General features: G+C 35.1%; 2 protein-coding genes across 4 annotated transcripts in view; one reads left to right on the top strand and one right to left on the bottom strand.

The window, feature by feature from the left end:
• The first annotated feature begins 268 nt into the window (after window positions 1-268).
• LOC132298563 (chlorophyllase-2) lies at window positions 269-2,647 on the top strand. The gene is made up of 2 exons (XM_059794982.1): window positions 269-652; window positions 1,677-2,647. The coding sequence occupies exons 1-2, from the start codon at window positions 365-367 to the stop codon at window positions 2,349-2,351; spliced, it is 963 nt and encodes a 320-aa protein (XP_059650965.1). The 5' UTR covers window positions 269-364; the 3' UTR covers window positions 2,352-2,647.
• Window positions 2,648-4,316: 1,669 nt separating this feature from the next.
• Window positions 4,317-19,065, bottom strand: part of LOC132298526 (probable acyl-activating enzyme 16, chloroplastic) — a 40,147-nt gene continuing 25,398 nt past the window's right edge. For 2 of the 3 annotated variants that reach the window (XM_059794979.1, XM_059794981.1), the window contains 10 exons: window positions 18,202-18,307; window positions 17,222-17,380; window positions 14,876-14,929; window positions 14,711-14,791; window positions 12,264-12,401; window positions 8,705-8,864; window positions 7,871-7,950; window positions 7,609-7,754; window positions 5,113-5,170; window positions 4,317-5,031 (listed from right to left, as the gene is read on the bottom strand). In XM_059794979.1, the coding sequence (XP_059650962.1) occupies window positions 4,939-5,031; window positions 5,113-5,170; window positions 7,609-7,754; window positions 7,871-7,950; window positions 8,705-8,864; window positions 12,264-12,401; window positions 14,711-14,791; window positions 14,876-14,929; window positions 17,222-17,380; window positions 18,202-18,307 (1,075 nt within the window). In that variant the 3' untranslated portion in view covers window positions 4,317-4,938. The remainder of the gene's footprint in view (window positions 5,032-5,112; window positions 5,171-7,608; window positions 7,755-7,870; window positions 7,951-8,704; window positions 8,865-12,263; window positions 12,402-14,710; window positions 14,792-14,875; window positions 14,930-17,221; window positions 17,381-18,201; window positions 18,308-19,065) is intronic. The other variant, XM_059794980.1, reaches the window with a different exon arrangement.

The following is a 19,065-nucleotide window of genomic DNA, read 5'->3' as shown; positions in this document are numbered from 1 at the left end:
TCAAAAGCAATTCACTACTACTCTTCCGGCCTATTGGCTTGGATTTTGAATGGAAAAAGATCGTTTAATTTGTCATTCAGAAACAGTTTTATGTTATCAGTACAACTGAAGAAGAATTTTGCATGTCTCTTACGTTAAAATAAATAAATAAAATACATAAATATTTCAACTGTCTTAATAAATGTGGGACTTAAAATATCTTTGTATACACTGCTTCCAACTTCCCATTCAAGGCATTACAAGTTGCGTTTACAACAAGGTGGGGCTATAAAGGCCACACACACAAAACTTATCCCAAACAAAAGAAAAGGAATCTATGAAGCAGAGAGAGTAAGATAGAAAGCCTAAAGACACAGCCACTGTCATGTCTCCTTCCTCTTCTTTTGCTTCCTCTACTGCTGCAAATGTGTTTGAAATTGGGAACTACAAAACTGTGCTTCTAACTGCTGAACCGCAGAGATATTGCAACAGAACCAAGTCTTCACCAACTGTTGCTCCTCCTCCTCCAAAGCCACTTTTGATTGCCACACCATCAGAAGCTGGAGAGTTCCCAATACTGGTGATCCTCCATGGTTATCTTCTCAACAATTCTTTCTACTCTCAGCTTATCCAACACGTCGCTTCGCACGGCTTCATCGTTATCGCTCCTCAGGTCAGTAACATGTGATTGGAGTGGTTTTTATAGTGATATTGCTGTTACTGGGTGGTGCTTACAATCTTGTAATGTCTAATTTTGATGGGTTTTCTGGTATTTGGCTTTGTGCTAAAAGGTTTTTGCTTTAACAGCCTTGATAAGCCATAACTTTCATAGTAATTGCCTTAATCTTCTACTAGTTTCATACCTTTTTATTTTTCAATGCAATTTTATTTATTTATTTCTTTTCTGGGATCTATGAGTTTCCCTTTTTGATTGCATTTGTTTGTCAAGAAAGGCAAAAAGATGTGAAATTAATCATTCTCAAAGATGCTTAAGAACCACTCTCTATGATGTGACACACTTTCTTATTAATTGGTAGCATACAAAAAGTGACAGTAACTACTACTTGTCACATTGTGCCCATGTCAAGACATCAATGTTTTTGTCCCAATTGATTATGTGCTTTAAAGTCTATATGGCATACCAATCTTTTCTTGTTTTCATACCTGAAGCAGCTAGCTTTTTGAACTAAACTGTCCTAGTTTCACACACAGTAATAAGAGTGGTATGACTTGAGTAATTGCACATCAGCTGAAACCATTAGTTGCTACTAGCTAGTGTGTCTCTCCTTGTAAAGGGCATGTGTTACATGAAGCAAAGTTGAACTAAACTCCATTACATGATATGTTTACATAAACACACATTAAGATTTCGTCACACACAAACACACACAAAACACATACTGACACACACATTAAGATTGGGATTCATTGTCCAATGGTTTCAATTTTCTTGTCAAGTTTAAAAATCAACTTGATATAATGCACAAACTAAAATCTATAGGGTCAAGAATCTTATATGATAGTAGACCAATCATTCCTTGTATTGAAATGCTATAAATTTTGAAATTTCTCAATCTGCACAGCCACAAATATGTTTCAAGTCAAGCATGAAACCATACCAACTAGATGTCTGGCTCATATTTCTGTCTGGTACATTTTTTATTTTTTTAATTTTTTTTAATTATTGCATTGCACAGTTATATACAGTGGCCGGACCGGACACTACAAGTGAAATCGAGTCCACGGCTGCTATAACGAACTGGTTGTCAGGAGGACTCCACAAATTACTTCCAACCCATGTGCAACCAAACTTGAGCAAGCTTGGACTTGCCGGTCACAGCCGTGGAGGCAAGGTTGCTTTTGCACTCGCTCTTGCAAAAAAGGCCACCACTTTAAAGTATTCACTGCTAATAGGCATTGATCCAGTTGATGGAATGGACAAAGGGAAACAAACTCCTCCACCAGTACTCACCTATGTGCCTCATTCCTTCGATCTTGACATGGCAGTGATGGTTATTGGCTCGGGTTTGGGTGAAGTGAAAAAGAACCCTCTCTTCCCTCCTTGTGCTCCCAAGGGAGTGAACCATGAGGACTTCTACAACGAATGTCGGAAACCGGCTTGTTATTTTGTGGCCAAGGACTATGGGCATCTTGATATGCTGGATGATGAAACTAAGGGGATTAGAGGAAAGACTACATATTGTCTGTGCAAAAATGGCAAGTGTAGGGAACCCATGAGGAGGTTTGTTGGAGGGGTTGTGGTTGCATTCATGAAGGCTTATATGGAAGGTGATTCAAGCCACTTAATGGGTATTAGAGAAGGGCATGGGATTCTGCCTTTGGAGCTCCAAAAAATTGATTTTCTTGTGTGAAATTTTGGATACTCTTGACAGAAGTAGAGAAGCTTTGTTGTGTTGTTAACTTGCAGATGATTTTTCTAATGCAGCTATATATATATATATATATATATAGAAAGATAAATAGGAACAGGTTGTGCTAGAGGGATGAGGATCCTCTCCTGTTTCTTTTGTGATCCTGTGTTGTGCGTTTAAATCGACAACACAACTTTAAATCTTCTCTTCTCCTGTTTTTTTTTTTTTCGAGATCAAATCTACAACACAACTTTAAATTATCAACGAAATAATTATTTATAAGTGTTTTTTCTGAATAGTTACTTCTTAAAAATGTTGAATTCTCGATTTAATAATGCTACAGCATTATAACAAGTTATAATATGTTATACTACTAGTATATTTGATGTAAATATTACATTGTTGCTACATAGATGTTGCATATACAATGTAGTGTATTTCATGTTGATTTAGCATCTTTAAGGAACTGTCTCTTCCAAGAGCTCATTAACCAACTCTCTTCTAGTTAATTCACAGGATAAAAAAAAAAAAAAAAAAACGAACGAAACGAAGTTTGACGGGTGACGCATATTATAAATAAATTTGTTTCGGCATAAAACTCTTATCATTATTTATATAAAGACGTCAAAGATGCTCTCATGAAGTAAATAAAAATAATAATACCTAGTAATATAAACCAAGGCATAACCACGAAACGTTGACGTACCTTTAGCGTTTAACCAGAGTGACTGGTCTCGCGCCTTAAACCACTCAGATCATAAACTCTCTCTCTCCCCTCTCTCTCACTAAACCATTTACAACCACTTAGATCAGTAAACTTCTCTCTCTCAAAGCAGTTACAGACCACTGAGATGGGCAGATTTTACTCTCCCTAGATAAGGGATAAAAGATGATGAAGATTAGTTATTTGGTTCACTTGGCTCAACCTGCTTACTTTTCTTCCTCTGTTCCACACTCCTTCAACCTTTAAAACATCGACCCATTAATATTCTCTTTTCACGCCACCCCCACTGCAATCTCTTCAATGGACATTGGGTCATAGACCCCAAACACAGACCCGTGTGCCACGGGAAAAAATATACAATATTCGGGATACTTGCATGTGACACCCTGTCTAATAAAAATCCTCTATTTTCTTTGATGATAAGAACATGAAGGTTTTCAAGAGCAACGGTACCACGTGTCAAGTACCTGACTATTGTATACTTTCTTGTAAGCAATTGTCCATTTCACATCAAATCTGGACAAGAACACGAGAAAAAAGTATACAATATTTGGGATACATGGTACCCCGTTTAATGAAAACTTTTTATTTTATACTTTCTCGTACCATGACGGCTGTCCATTTCACATCAAATATGGAGCTGCTCGAAGAAGAAGAGACATAACATGGGTCATCCTGGAAATGGAAGAGGAAGCGTGCTTGGATTGCATACCATCCAAAATTTAATGTTACAGGTGCGTATCACCAAGCTGTATTGCTCGCCAAATTCCAATAAGATTTTCATGGAAATTTGTCTTAGAATTAATTAATGTTCTTGTGGATTATTTGATATCTGGGGTATTAATTAGCATTAGTTAATAGATGCAGTTGAAATTTGGAGGTACTGATTTTTTGTTTTGTTAAATTTTGTCGGGATCAAATTTTTATTATTGTTTTTTTAATCTAAAGCATTGAATTTAGGCATTTTATTATTATTATTATTATTATTAGTTAAAGAACAAATTAAGGGTAAAACTGTACTTGAAACAATAAAGGATAATTTAGAAAATTTATTTTATCAATTTAAAGGAGGGGGTGCCGGAGCAAATTAAACCCTTAGTGAAACTTAAAAGTTTGATCGGATAACAATAAACCCAAAGTGGCGACTGTCCGAACATTTAACCCTATTTTTAATGTGCCTAATAGATGAATATTCAACCCTTAGTGAAACTAAAAAGTTGGGTGGTCTTTTAGGTTTAAAATAATAAAACAATAAAAATAATGTATATATAAATATACATAAGATGGCGAATAATAATAATAATAAAGCAGCTCTCTTAGTTTTCTTCAAGTTTTGAAGACCTTCAGATGCAGCCATATTTGCAAGAGAAATCCTAAAGGCCTTGTAGTGTTCTACCAACCATGCAAAGTAGAATCGAGCCTAAAAAAACAGATTGACCTCACACATTTTCCTGAAAAGTTGATCAGCTCTTCATAAAATTTATTAACACTTTTTTTCTAAGATGATCCAGGACAAATAAGTATTCTTAGTTCGAAAAGCTATCGAATTTAAAGTCCTCCGATCTCCTCGATCCAAATTCACCTTCTCTTGATGCATTCCAAAATAGTCATGCCATTCATGAAACTCTTCCTATGATCACTATGCAACCTTCAATCAATCTTCAATCATGATCGTCACTATGAAACAAAGGATCATCAATTATGACACGGGTTGCGATGCAAAATCACAACACGGATATTGAGTCCTCATTTTAGGAATGCAAAGAACCATTGTTGAGAACTTCCCACACAATGATTCTTTGTTGCACTATTTACTTTCACAAGTACAAACACTTCGACGAATAAATTTACCTCATGGGTAATTTATTTGTATATATTTTTTATCTGATCTTCGTATTGAGCTACAACACTGTCCCTCCGGATTTTCATTGTTGGAGTCATTAAACCACTATCAATCTGCAATTCAAGAAGAAAGGTTAACAATCTGTGACGTAAAATAGGAATATTGTTGACTGCGTTGGTGTGAACAATTTTTACCGTAAAAGGCTCGTCAACAACAAGGATTGGCCCAATTTGAAATGAACAATCTGAAGTCCTGCATGACGTAAAAACTGGTTAGCCTTTTTATAATGCACACAAAACTGAGAATAAATTCATGAATTAAGATAATTTTGTAATTTCAGTTTTTAGTAGGTATAAGTAGAGGAACCGAGTCATCAACCCTATTAAGGACTAAACTCTCTCCCATCATCAGCCTTTCAAAGTTCCATTTCTTCTCTTCCTTGCTTTCTGTTCTCTCTTCTAACAAGAAGATACTCTATTGAAAGAAGAGGTTAAAGAGATGTAATTTGATATTGTTGCTACAATAATGATATCAAAGGCGTAGAAAAGAAGGAAATGATTGGGTATAAATCAATTTAAGGATATGCCATATAAACTGATTTTAGCACTAACTGATTTGGTCATTTAGGAATAATTGAGAAGCTTGATTTTATAATATCATCTACATTAATCCAAAGAAAGAGCAAAAGGAAATATCATTTTTGAACTTCTCATCATAATCAAGGGTTTAATTTGGAATCTCATGAATTCAAATACTTGGAACACTTCAAACTCAATGTTGAGTTTCTAATAAAACAATTCACGGGAAAGTCTATTTAATTTTAGGGTAAATTAGACTGACCTTCCCTGAGGTTTTGTCAAATTACACAGTCCAAGGAATGACCTAATTTGACCCTAGGATAGTGTATGGCTCGGTGTAGGTTGAGTAAGATCATGTTTTCAAAACTTGAGCATACTAGTCTTATCAAGTTTCAAAGTTTTCTGAACTTACTAGAGTATTAGGAAATGTTTTGAAAAAACATGCATACAAGTTTTAAAGTTACTTCTTCTTCTATTTTTTTTTGTTTTTGTTTTTTTTTTTTGTTTTTTTTTTTTTTTTTTGATAAGTATGTTCTAAAGTTACTTGTATGATAAGAAGAATGTTGGAAATCATTTACTATGTCTTAGGTTCATGCATACATGCTATATATGCTAAGTTTCCAAGTTTCTTAAACTTACTTAGACATTGCTTATGCATTAGGAAAAATGGTCTATCATGCATATATATTTAATTGAACGAGTTTCAAAGTTTATAAACTTGTGTGTATATTGATAATGCATGAAGAAAACTATTTGAACCATTTTACTATTTTAGGCATTTATAAGTTCATTGATCTAAGTAGAAGAGAGCTTCGATCGATCTATCAATGACCTTCAATCAATTGACACTGAATAAGGTGTTGTCGATCTAAAGCTGGAAAACCGCAGATCCATCGACGATGCTACATACATCAATCGATATATAGTTCAGTAGGCTTTGATCGATATTGTTTGGAACCTTGATTGATCAACGCTTACAGTACTATCGATCGACAGACATATGGGTGCTGGAAAAACTTTCCTAAAACATGGTTTCCTTAATCTAAAAGACCTAAAACATGGAGCAAGCTGTCTATCTATAAATATGTGTTTTAGGGCATGAATTCATAATAGAGAGAGGGCTCTTCACAAAGGAGAAGGCTTTTACATGTTTTAAAGCTTTCAACATTAGAAAAGGAGTAGAGGCATTTTACATTCAAGTCTCTTAGGGTTTGTTATATATTCATGTTTCGATTAGAGAATTATAACTTGAGAGTGGGAGTTATATTCTTGGGTAGGATTATTTTTATTTCAATCTAGGAACCATATTGAGTATGCTGAGATGACTGAATATTGATTAAAGAAGCCGTTTTCTATATCAACCAATACAACAAATTTTGTGTGGCTTGGTGTCTTACTGTGTCTAGGGATCAACTAGTGTCCTAAGGGTTGAATGGATCTAGGTTGTACATCTCTTTCCTCATAAAAGGACTGCTTCTGGCCTTAAAAAGGTCACTGTAATTTTTTCTAGTCTCGTTTGAGGGTTTTTCCACGTATATCGGTTGTCTCTAATTCTTGCTTTGCTTTATTTATTTATTTTATTTTATTGCTTTGTCATATTTGTGAATTGAAAATCATTTTTTTTCACAAATATTGAAAAGTAATCATTGGTGGGTAAAGTTATACTGGTTTAAGAGAAATTTGAAGAGGCTACATGGTAAACGATGTTACTACACTTAGGACTTGATTGTCACTGTATAGTCTCAGTCGATAAAACCCTCTCAATAAAACCTACGAAAAGTTGCAGACTAAAATATATATCTTGAAAATCCACTTCTTCCATCATCACCAGGAAATACCACCTTTTAAAACACCCAAAACTGCTCTTCCACATTTGTTAAGGCCCAAGCTCAAACCGCAATAAACATATCCATGAGACAAACATATTTATAACCACAAACTGCCCTGGGAGTACTTCCATAAGAATAAAACTCAAGGCATTGATGGGGGTGACACACACACACACACACACACACACACACACAAAATTGTATAAAAAATTAAAAATGCAAATTATATATAGTATTACTAAAATATTTTGTTTCAAACTTGAGAAAGTAAAAGAAGTGTTACCATTTTCTCAGCTCTTCATACAATAGGCTGGTCATTTTTTCCTTACTAAGTTCAGAGGCATCAGCATCTAAAATAGACAACCTTTTGGCCTTCATTAAAATCTCTTCTTTGCTTGGAACAATTATGGCTCCAAGACGACGTTGATCCTACATATAATTAATGTCAACTCACTTAATAGAGGAAAAATTTATTAATTACTGCAGTACTGGAAGATATTCACGAGAACTGTTTAAGGGAACTAGCTGTATAGTTTAACTTTCACCTGGCCAATTACAACAATCTGTTGAATTAAACTACTCCTCAAGGCAGCTTCTTCAAGCTCAGATGGTTCAACATTTTCACCTATTTTATTGAAAATATTAACCAATCATACTAAGTTTTGACAAGCAAATGGAGTGTTAGAAGACCTGAATAGTTGCAATAACAAAAGAACCTTTTATTAATTGACCACGTATTGTAATAAAAAGTAACATATAAGAAAATTAGTACAGTGGATGTCATAAAAATATTCTAAGATCAAACTGTACTAATTACACAAAGCCGTAAAGAAATGTAACTTAATAGAAAACACTAGAAAGATTATTATAGGACCCATGTCAAGAAAGATTATTATGACTGCAATGAAATACGCCAACAGAAACTGCAAACATGACATACAAAATAAAAATTGACATGCATATGGATTGACTTCCAGTATTAGCAGTGACAACAGAGGACAGTGAAACACATTTGTTCTATTCATCTTTTTCAAAACAGAAGCATGTTCTAATAATTTTTGTGTATATTAATTGATTTGCACTGGGGTTGAATAATTTTTGTGTATATTAATTGATATTAGTGAAAATCTCTAGCATCGTATTTAAATTTTAAACCATGCATGGCTGGAAATGAATCTATTTGTGAGTTGATCTATGGTTTTTTTCTTTTTCCTGCAAAGATGCATACACGACATATTAAAATCAACTGAACAAAAAACAAAAAAAAATAGAAATAGAAATAAAAACTATAATTTCCAAGTTGTCACCATACAAAATCCTAGCCCACAATGTCATAAAAGTGATAGCATACAAATTACCGCAGTAAGCTTCTAACACACCTGTTGAAAGAACTATAGTATCCTTGGCACGTCCTTCGAGAACAATAATACCTCCACAAAGACGACTTCGCCCTTTCGAATGCTCAGGTGCAATCCAACCAATATCACCAGTGTTTAACCAGCCACTCTCATCTAAGGCTTGCTTTGTGGCCGATGGATTCTGATTCAACATTCACAGTCAAAAAAATAGATAAAAAATAAAAATTACATCATGTTAAATTTTAGGCATCCAGAATCAATTGCGCACAACCTATCAAAGAGATAAGAAATTGCAAAACAAGGTAAGATATAAAGAATCAAGATGCAATTCATTGTGAAGATCCTATAACTTGTATTTGTAAAATATTGCAATGTTCTAACTAAATTAAAATGATGACCTATGTCTGGAATAAATTATATAAATGTCACTTACTTTTATATAGTTTATTATTGTTCACCACGGTTGTGTGAACATTAGTACGGTGATTTATAGGAGGATTATTTCTTGTATTTTTTACAGGCTGATGCACGAAGTTGCACACAGATATTCATATCCATAAATATATACCGTGAGATACTAGACAAACAAGGTACCCAAAATGAATTTAAAAGTGAATTGGTAAATCACCAACTAGGGACCCAATTAGAGTATTCTAATGAAATTATATATTAAAAGGTTAATTACCCAGTGTGGTTCCCATTAATCAAGGGAATTGGGAGGGGCAAACTAGATACAGACCTAACATTTGGCATTATTTGGACAAAGTATCTGCTCTTAGGATTTGAACTCACATTCTCATGCTTGACAACTCAAGCATTTTACCAATGCACGAGGCAATGGCCCCTGATTGAATATTATATTCATGGTCAGTAATAGGACAGGAGGATCATACACCAAGGGGTATAAACTAGGATGCAAAGAGACCTTTAACAAAGAGCCTGAGAAAAACTATTAGTTTCTCTATCCATTTTCAAACTAGTGAAAATACTTTAATTTGGAAAGATCTTTCCGCGTCCATCCTTTTGTAGATGCCAAAAAAGAGGAAAAAGAAAATCAGAAGCAGAAGACAGCTTTTTTATTGGAATATTCCATGAAAATAAATCACAAAGCAATAGACACAAATACAGTGGTTCCATTTCTGGAGACAATTTTTGCATGCAGTATATTCAATGTAGTTGTAGCCTTTCTGAGTTAGTGAGCTGCTAAGAAACACAGTCCAGAACCTCAAGGATTAACTTCCTCCGGGAACCAATGAATCAAACAACCAAATGCTTTGTGAGGAATGGAAAACATAGAAGGAAGAAGAGAAAAAAATATGAGAGGCTTGGAAGTTTAGATTTGAAAGGTGATCAATCCATCAATAGATAGTAAATACCATAATAAAAATCCTAGGTGAATACATATAAATAAAATTGATCTTGGTAGTTTAAAAGGACTGTTTTTTTATTTTAGTTATTCCATGATTTTAAAAACATGATGCTATTCCCTCCATCACATGTTCCCCACCATTTCATAAGAATAAGTTACTCTGACCTCCCTCGAGGTTTGTCTAAATTACCCACAAATTAAAGTTTTTGAGAAATAACTCTGACACCCTGTCAGAGTCACGCTGGTAAGAAAGGAGCTACCCAACAGCAAACATCCATTAAAATGGTAAACGGAAGCAATGAATTTACCAAATTACCCCAACCTCTATTACAATAACTGAAGTCATCATTGATGATGTAATCACAATAAAATGATTTTACATAGTTACCCTCTTATACTCATCATTCATCTCCCTCTCACCCTACCTCCATCTGTCCTCCCCACAACCCCAGAACCTCTTTCCACCACCGCCCCATCTCCACCCTGCTGCCACTAATCCCCACCGCCCACTGCACTGCCACTGACCCCCTCCAAAAGTCACCACCATCATGTCCCAGCCAACCCCAATCACCCCAATCAGAACCACTTTCCACCACCAATAAAAAATCTGACTACGCAACTAGGTTTTTTGTTTTGTGGCTCTATTCTAACAACACAAACAAAGCAGCCTTGGAATTGTAGATTTTTAGAGAGAGTGACTTTGTTTTTATCCCTAGAGAGAGAAACAGGGGTTTTGCTTAATTTGTTTGAAGCTCTTTTTGTTGGTGTTTTTCAAGCCTTTTTGTCAATCATCGAAGCTCCGTTTTTTCAATTCATTTGCATATGCATATAGATGCATCCATGCATGCATACATACATACATATATATACCCGCACACAGCAGCACACATATGGGACTACACACCAACACACATGCAGTCACACAACCAAACCCCCAAAAAGTATCTCAGATTCTCCAACGACAAAGTAAAACCCATCATAAGGACCTCCTCCAATCCTTATGGCTTATGCTCTTAATGCTTCACCATACCCAGATCAGTTTTATGAAACCCATGAAAATTGGTAACTGTAACCAATAAAGATCTATGGCTTAATGGAATTTAAGATGCATAAGAAATTTGACGTATTAGAGTGATTTGCAAAGGGGGTGGCAGTGGTGGCCGAATGTGGAGGCGGTTGAGAGAGAGAGGGGCAAACCTCCACTGCTGCATGTTAAAAGCAAGTGTTTTTTTGTCACCGTAATAACCTAGGAAGTGAGGACCAGTTGGCTAGTGTTGCTACACTTCTGGCAAGGCCATTAATTTTGATTGGAAGAATCTGCGATGCCAAGTACATTAGTGATAGACTTATTTGGAGCAAGATAGAAAAGAATTCTGTAATTATGGTTTAATTTCAATTTATGTTTTTAATTGAATAATTTCATTATGTATATTTTATAATTGATAAATTATACATATTCTGTATTACATTACTGTATTTAGTATTAAAAATATTAATTATTAGTAATTTGTTGTCAATGTGATAAAAAGGTAAGGATATTTTTGTCCAAACATTATTGTCTAAGTGGTTATTTCATATGATTAATAAGGTTAATTTTTTCATTTTGCATTGCACAAGGGTAATTATGGTATTTCAATTTACTTCTTTAACTGACTTTAATTCAACTAATGTCTGGGTTGTTCAGAGTAAAGTCAACCAAATATCAGGGGAGGTTGACCAAATTACTCACTAGTTTAATTTGTGAGTAATTTAGAAAAATCTCAGGTGGTTGGAGTAATTTACCCTTTCATCAAACATGAAATAAAACTACCAAGTTGAAGGAGGGTAAGCATCCACAGCATACAATCATGCAACTCACTGGGGGCAAAAAGAAAAAAGAACATACAACCAATGTGCACCTGAGTACTCATTGCAAGTGTAACAAACCATTTGCCGATGATACAAAGCCACGGATCCAGAGGGAAAGGAAACAGTACTGCATAATAACTACAGGTCTAATACTTTTACTCGAGAAAAAAAAAAATGAGAAATTAACTTTCTCCAGTGCTTGGCTTCAGATTCTTTTTAAAACATCTAAACCTTATTGCCATTTAAAAAGGCTTCAATTCCTTTGAACAGCCAATACTTGAACATGCTGCCAAATTTGTTTTCATATCAGTCTATCAAATATTATAAAACACAAGTCTAATTTATATTAGAAAAGATTAATACCTTGTAATATCCCTTCATCACTTGTGGCCCCCTCACTTTTACAATTCCTTTTGAACCAGGAGGAAGAACTTCGTCAGTGTCAGAATCAACGACTTTTATGTCTGTATGTCGAAGTGGATGCCCAATTGAGCCAAGAACCTTCAAAGATTAAATCTGCAACATTGTCATGCGATGTACCATTCTATCTTTATATTCAAACTGTTACAAGATTCAATATTACAGTGGAAGTATAAAATGCAAATTTGGTTTATGTTAAGCAAATAGCACCTATTTCATTATTTCAACATCAAGAAATACACATCCTGGTTCACTGTCCGCATTTGAAGAAGTAAAAACTAATACAGGGAGGAAGTCTAGACCGCCACTGATAGTATCTCTCGATGGTGCTAGTAGCTATTTCCATGTTTTCCCGACAGAAAGTGTTCAAAACTTATTAGTTAGGTCTATTTATTATGCATTTGTGTATATAAAATAACGGACAGCTCCAAAGATCCCCTGCGCCGGTTTCCCCCCCCCCCCCTCCCCCCCCCCCCTCCCCCCAAGGGTGCATCCAGTGGCTCCAGTATTTGTCAGTTCCATGGCATAGAAAACTGATTTCCCAAAATAGAGGCACAACTACGATTTGGCTTCATAGGCAAGCCATGTCAATTGAACCAATCATGTATGTTTCCCTAGGATTTCTCATCAGCAGGAGTAGAACTTCCTCTGTTCCAGCGAGTACATCTACTGATGATAATATTACAAGAAGGATTTCAATGCCATATATAGCAGGCGCAACAGATATCTGTTGCTGATGTTGCCACCTTTGCTCGCATCCTACTTAAGTCATTCCCTTAGGTGTTCAATCACTTTTCATGAATTGGCAATTATTAATGCTCACCCAAAGAATGTATTGCGATAACCAAGCTGTTGTGTATATATATTGCCTTAAATCCAATATTCCATGAGACAACAAACGTATAGAGGTGGATTGTACTTTGTTTGATATGTAGAGATGAATATGAATAGAGGAGCCAGATGATCAAGGGAAGCTCTCTCTCGCTCTCTGTATTTGTGTGTGTGTCTCTTGTAACAAGTTACAGACAAAGGTATTATGTTAATCTCCAAGGACTGTAGCCTAGTGGTATACCCTCACCTTCCAAAGTAGAAGGTTTCGAAGTTGGATACTCAAGGAAATTTCTCAGAAATTGATCGAGAATCAAGAGAAAAAGAAAGAATCAGAATTGATCGAGCAAGTGACAGATTGGGAAAAAAAACGTGAGGTAGATTAACTTCCCAACTAGTCGATGGTACCTACCAGGATCATCAAATAGATCTCCAGGAAAATGATTAAATATTCTGCCTTCATACCTTTGAACTACTCCAGGCACTTCCACTTTATCAGCTAAGATTAATAGAGTCGGCAAGACCCGCAATCGCATCGTCCAGGAATACAGGCACTGCATGGAGTTAAGTCGAAGTGTCAAACTGACCGTTGGACTAGAGCTCAGCTGATTCCCTCTTTTGTGGTCAATTCGCCCACAACTTATCCTGCTTTGCTAGGTAGAGACTGGCTTCACCAAAATGGAGTGATCGCCTCGTCCCAAACTAAAAGGGATCTCCCTTGATTTATATAGTTCGAGCTCCGATTTCCGATCACATTTCCAAATGGACCATCCCAATGAGCTTGAAGTGTTGGAACTCCCCTGGGTTCAAGTCTCAATAGGAACAAAAGTGGGCGTGTGAGTTTCTTGCCAAGGAAAAGGTAAAGGTCTTATGTTTATTTTTTTTATTTTTATTTTTTACAAAAAGTAACCAAATATCAAGCAAGTTATAACACAGAACCAGAAAAACTAATTCCTAAAAGAGAGAACGAGATGAATCCAAATGCATCAAAACCAATCCATAATTACTTTTCTTGCCCTCTAAAATACAAGAACCCCTAGTGTAACTGATACAGCATCAACGTTGCAATGAACACATGCACCCGCAGCAATAATCATTCCAATCACTGAAATTGTATAAACGACCGTTGCAATGGCAACTGCCATCACATTGTGCATCTGCATGTATGTGCACTTGCGAAAAAAATCATTGAGAAAAAGCAATGGTGCAGGAAGAGAGGGAAATCAATATAGACAACATTGATGGGGAAAATTAGGCATTTTTCTCAGTTACCAACAGATGCAAGTGAGATGAAGTAAACAAAGAGAGAAAATATAATGATTGCAAGACATTGCATCTGATATCACTGTTAGCAGATGATTCAAACGTGAAAGGTGGCTGAAAAGTTCAAATCATTGCATACTTCTCTCTTTTCATATTTCAGGTTTTGTATTAAAAAGGAAAAAGTATATTGGTCGCAATAATTAGGCACTCACGTTGTTAAAAAAACATTGACTGGCTTTGTTGTAGCTGAAAGCAGGCAAGTACAAGTCCTAATTTAAAATACACTGGACATTTCTTACATTTAAGTTTCGATGTCGAGCAGCTACAACAGGAGATGATTCTGTTAAACCATATCCATTCTGGACTTTTATATCAATTGCCTGTAAGTACATTAAAAAATGCATGATAGAAGCAATAACTTCATACAAGCTGCTTTAGTCCACAGCAAAAGCACGAGATCTAACCTCAAAAAACCTGTCAACATGAGAAGGCAAACTACCACCCCCACTTACGCCAGCCTGCAGAATGCCACAGAAAGCATTTGCTATATTATCTCTTCAATCCCTTCTTCCCAGTCAATAGTAAATTAATGACAAGTAAAAAAGAAAAAACAGAAGAACTTAGAGATTTCCCAATGAACAGAGAACTTAGAGATTTCCCAATGAACAGAGAAGTAATACAGAAGTGATAACCTCTGTATTTGCATAGAAGGAAAAATAATATCTATGTCTTGGTCTTAGTCAGAGAAAAATGCAGTAAACATAACTGTTACATAAATTTTTCCTACACAAGGAATTGTTTAAGAAAAGATGTAAGAAAATTTCAAGGAATCAAACAATTTTGAGAAAAATGGAATATAATACCCCCCTTTTAAGCCTTGTTCACTGAGGTTTACAAGAGTGTTGCCAGGGACGTTATAGTTAGAAAATGGAAATCCAAATGTGGGTGTACGATTAAGGGTCCTCGTGTAATTAAATAATAGGCTTCCCCACGAGAAAACTTTAAAATTAATTTTCATGGGTGCTTAGGGATGAAATAAATAAATAAATAAAAATCAGAACAATTACGCTTTGCCTCGAGGAACTGAGTAAGCTGTAAAAGCTTAAGTCATGGATTTTACACATTTAAATTTTTTTCACCTGAGGTAATCACTTTTACAGATTGGCTGCAACAAGCTAACAGCATATCTTGGTCCAGCATGAAAGTGGGAAAAAAATCATATTGTAAACTGGGTGCAAAGCAAATCTCAAATTTTGTGAAAGCATCCTCAATTGCTCACTTTATGCAATGAGATTATTGAAATTTATCCAGATGCCTGAAGATGTTGTCTCTTCTTTGGATTAGATGCATAGAAATCAAAAGGCATATTCTTACCTAAGCATGCAGCCAATTTCGATAGAAAAGTTTGTGGTCTTTTCTATACTAGAGGAGTTCTTCTTCTGGTATTCTATTTGCTTCTTTTAGGGACATCTTGTCCTCCAGCCTTCTACTACCTTAAATTAATGATATATTTGTTTCTCATCGAAAGGAAAATATAGCCAATATAATACTCAATTAATAAGAAAAGTTAGGAGTTAAATTATAGGATGTTGGCAAAGACAAATGTTAATAGAACTTAGTGAGATAATTGTGACTGAGATTCAATATTAAGATAAGTGAATATAGACGCTGGAATGAAAATTGTGATTGAAAATAGTGTTGCATATTATTTATTAAACACTAATGTTTCTTATATACATAAGAGTATACATATACGAGGAATGGATAAATAAATAATGTTCTACCAGTATACAACCATATGTGTATATATATATATATATATATTTATGTATGTATGCAATACATAAGGAATCTGCTTGTTAGTATATAATTACTGACTACGAATGAGGAATCTGGTATTATACCGATCGTAGTAAAAATTCAAACAAGGTAAATTATGTGGGCGAACTGTCATAAAAGAAAGCTAAGGAGAGGAGAGTTGGGATTTATAATTTGAAATTCTTATAGTAGGCAGGGATGTGTTCCTTTGAGGTTGGATGTGTTCCCTACCTACTTTTGAATATGTTCCTTAAATGAGAAGTTGGATTTGTTAGTTGCCTATCATTTGGAATGTCTTAAACTAAAAGGAGTAGAGGTAAAACAATCTATAATGCCTAGAGATAAAAGTTAATCAAAAGGAATGACAAAATTCTGGTTTAGACACAAATAAAGAAGTTCAGAGCATAGTATTTTGTAAAGGGCTAGGCCAGTGCAAGAGGCTCCCGCCATTGCGGGGTCGGGGGAAAATCAGATGTACGCAGTCTTACCTCCGCATACGAAGAGGCTGCTTCCTTGTTTCAAACCTGTGACCTCAGGTCACAATGAAGCAACCTTACCGTAACGCCAAGACCCACCCTCACAACATAGTACTTTGTACATATCCAAATTAATTGTGTTACTATGCACCACTTGAGTAGAGGATTTCGGTAGCTCATATATATATATATATATATATCATTTACTACTATAATTTTTCAGTTATTTTGAGAGAGTTGTAGTGAGGTCTTTTATAAATATTGGGTTTAATTTACTATGGTTGAACTATGATGAAGCATGGTTGGTAGTTAAGTTATGGCGCAGTGATTAGTATCCGGATTGTGTTAAATTGGCAGGGAATGATACTTTGTTAGTATTGTGTGTGTGAAACGTGATTCCAAGTTCATGCCCATATTTGATATGGGATAAAGTATCCTTATGTTCAGATTCGGGGCAGGACAGATTGTTACAATTAAGTGTTACTCTATACGTGACATTTAATTAACAAAACAGACCTTTGAAATTCCAATAGAAGAGTGAATTTTACTATAGACAAGCTTCTTCGCCAAAATATGTAGCGGCCACAGTATTGCAGCAATAGTTCTTGCCCATAACCAGTCCAACATTGAGACAAGGGAGGAATGTTGCTTCTGACTTCTTGTAAGAAATTTCCCCTACAAACCGGATTTAAATCAATTTCAGCAACAATTAAGAGGGAAAGTAAGAGTTAATTGCGTCATGGGCAGAAAACAGTTGAGTAAAGTTGTAAGAAAAAAAAAATGTAATTGAGAAGATAATATATAATCCAGTTAAATTGAATTATTGTAACACATGATCTACCAAATGGGACCTATCAGATGGTTCATCTGTATAGTCCCTCTTGATGCAGAAGTATTCCAAAAATTATTGGTTACGTGACTGATCCTGTGATGCTGGTTACAGAAAAAAGGATGTTTCTTATGGTTTATGGACCACATTTAAAATTATATTTATTTGGAGAGGAGACAATGTCAAACAACCACGCAGCTTTATGGTTAGTAGGTAATTTGGTGAAGTTCCCATGTCGAATTGTGAACTGATGCTAAGGTCCCTACTCCTTAGAGGATGGCGAAAAATCACCAAAGATAGAGCATTTTGAAATTGTAGACATTAAAATGTTTGAAGCAATTGCAGACAACTTTCTTCAACATAACATGGTCCTGATCTTACAGCCTTAGTCCCATGTAGGAGTACGTTGTCCATGACCCTTAAAATGAGTGAAAAGGCTTTCAGTAAAAGACTGTCATCAGAATCCCTGTCATTTCAGTCTGCATGCTCGCCTGATTCTTATCAAGGCTATAGATGCTTATCACAGATAAACAATACATGAAACATCATTGAGAAGAATCATTCCAGCATTTCATTATGGTGGGAAGCTGACTTAAAAACATAGCAAGTATTTTTACAAACATAATAACAAATTATTTAAATAAATAAAAGAAGAACAAATATCAACCTCATAAATTCTTTTGAATTCCATGTATGCCAAACTGGTCTTTATAAATAATAGTGCAACAATCTTACGAAGGGCAGAGCTTGTAGAAATCTGCTTTTGAATCGCACTGCAAGTATTAGGTACAATTAAAATTCACTAAGAAGCATGTAATTTACCAAGGAAAAAATAAAAAGAGGCAAGATAATACAAGCCATCCGAGCACGAGGTTCAGAATTCCATTACCATAAAGAATATATATGATTCAAGAACAGCTCCATGGATAAAAAGAGAGAACAAAATGAAATAAGGAAATTGATACAGGTTGAAAAGACATGCTTAAAACAAACATAGGGCATCTACAGAAAATAAAATAATATCTTATGTAACAATCAAGGAAAATCCCAAACTAATCTAGATTAACTTAAAATTAACCAAACAAGGTCACACCATGTGGTGCCACACACCATATTAATAAAAACTTGCACTTGCATATATTATAAAAAGAACTCATCAAGGTGTAAACAACTATTTCCCAAATAAAACTTTTGACACCAAATGACTAGTTAATGGCAGACACAAAGATATGTATTGAAAAGGAAGATTGAACCGAAAAAAAAAAGGAACATAATTAAAAATTATATAGTTTTGATATATCCTTTCAGAAAATTTAGTTTCTTGCAACTTTCCACTTCTCTAGAATCTTCTACTAAGGTTGTTAGAGTTATTATTATTTACCATTAGCTATTACCTCCTTTGGTTATATTACCCTAGGGGTATTATTGTATTTGTCTCATATAAATATATGACCTGGAGAAAGGGCAGATCAATTGCCGTGTACCCTAAACCTTTTCTCTGAACACTTACTCTTCCTCTTCTCATCTAACC

This window comes from Cornus florida, unplaced genomic scaffold (genome assembly GCF_030987335.1).
Source record: "Cornus florida cultivar Cherokee Brave unplaced genomic scaffold, ASM3098733v1 CherokeeBrave_3.0.0_Hap2_Chr01, whole genome shotgun sequence".
NCBI classification, from domain to species: domain Eukaryota; kingdom Viridiplantae; phylum Streptophyta; class Magnoliopsida; order Cornales; family Cornaceae; genus Cornus; species Cornus florida.
The sequence above is the reverse complement of the archived record's forward strand: the minus strand, read 5'-3'. Positions and strand labels throughout refer to the sequence as shown.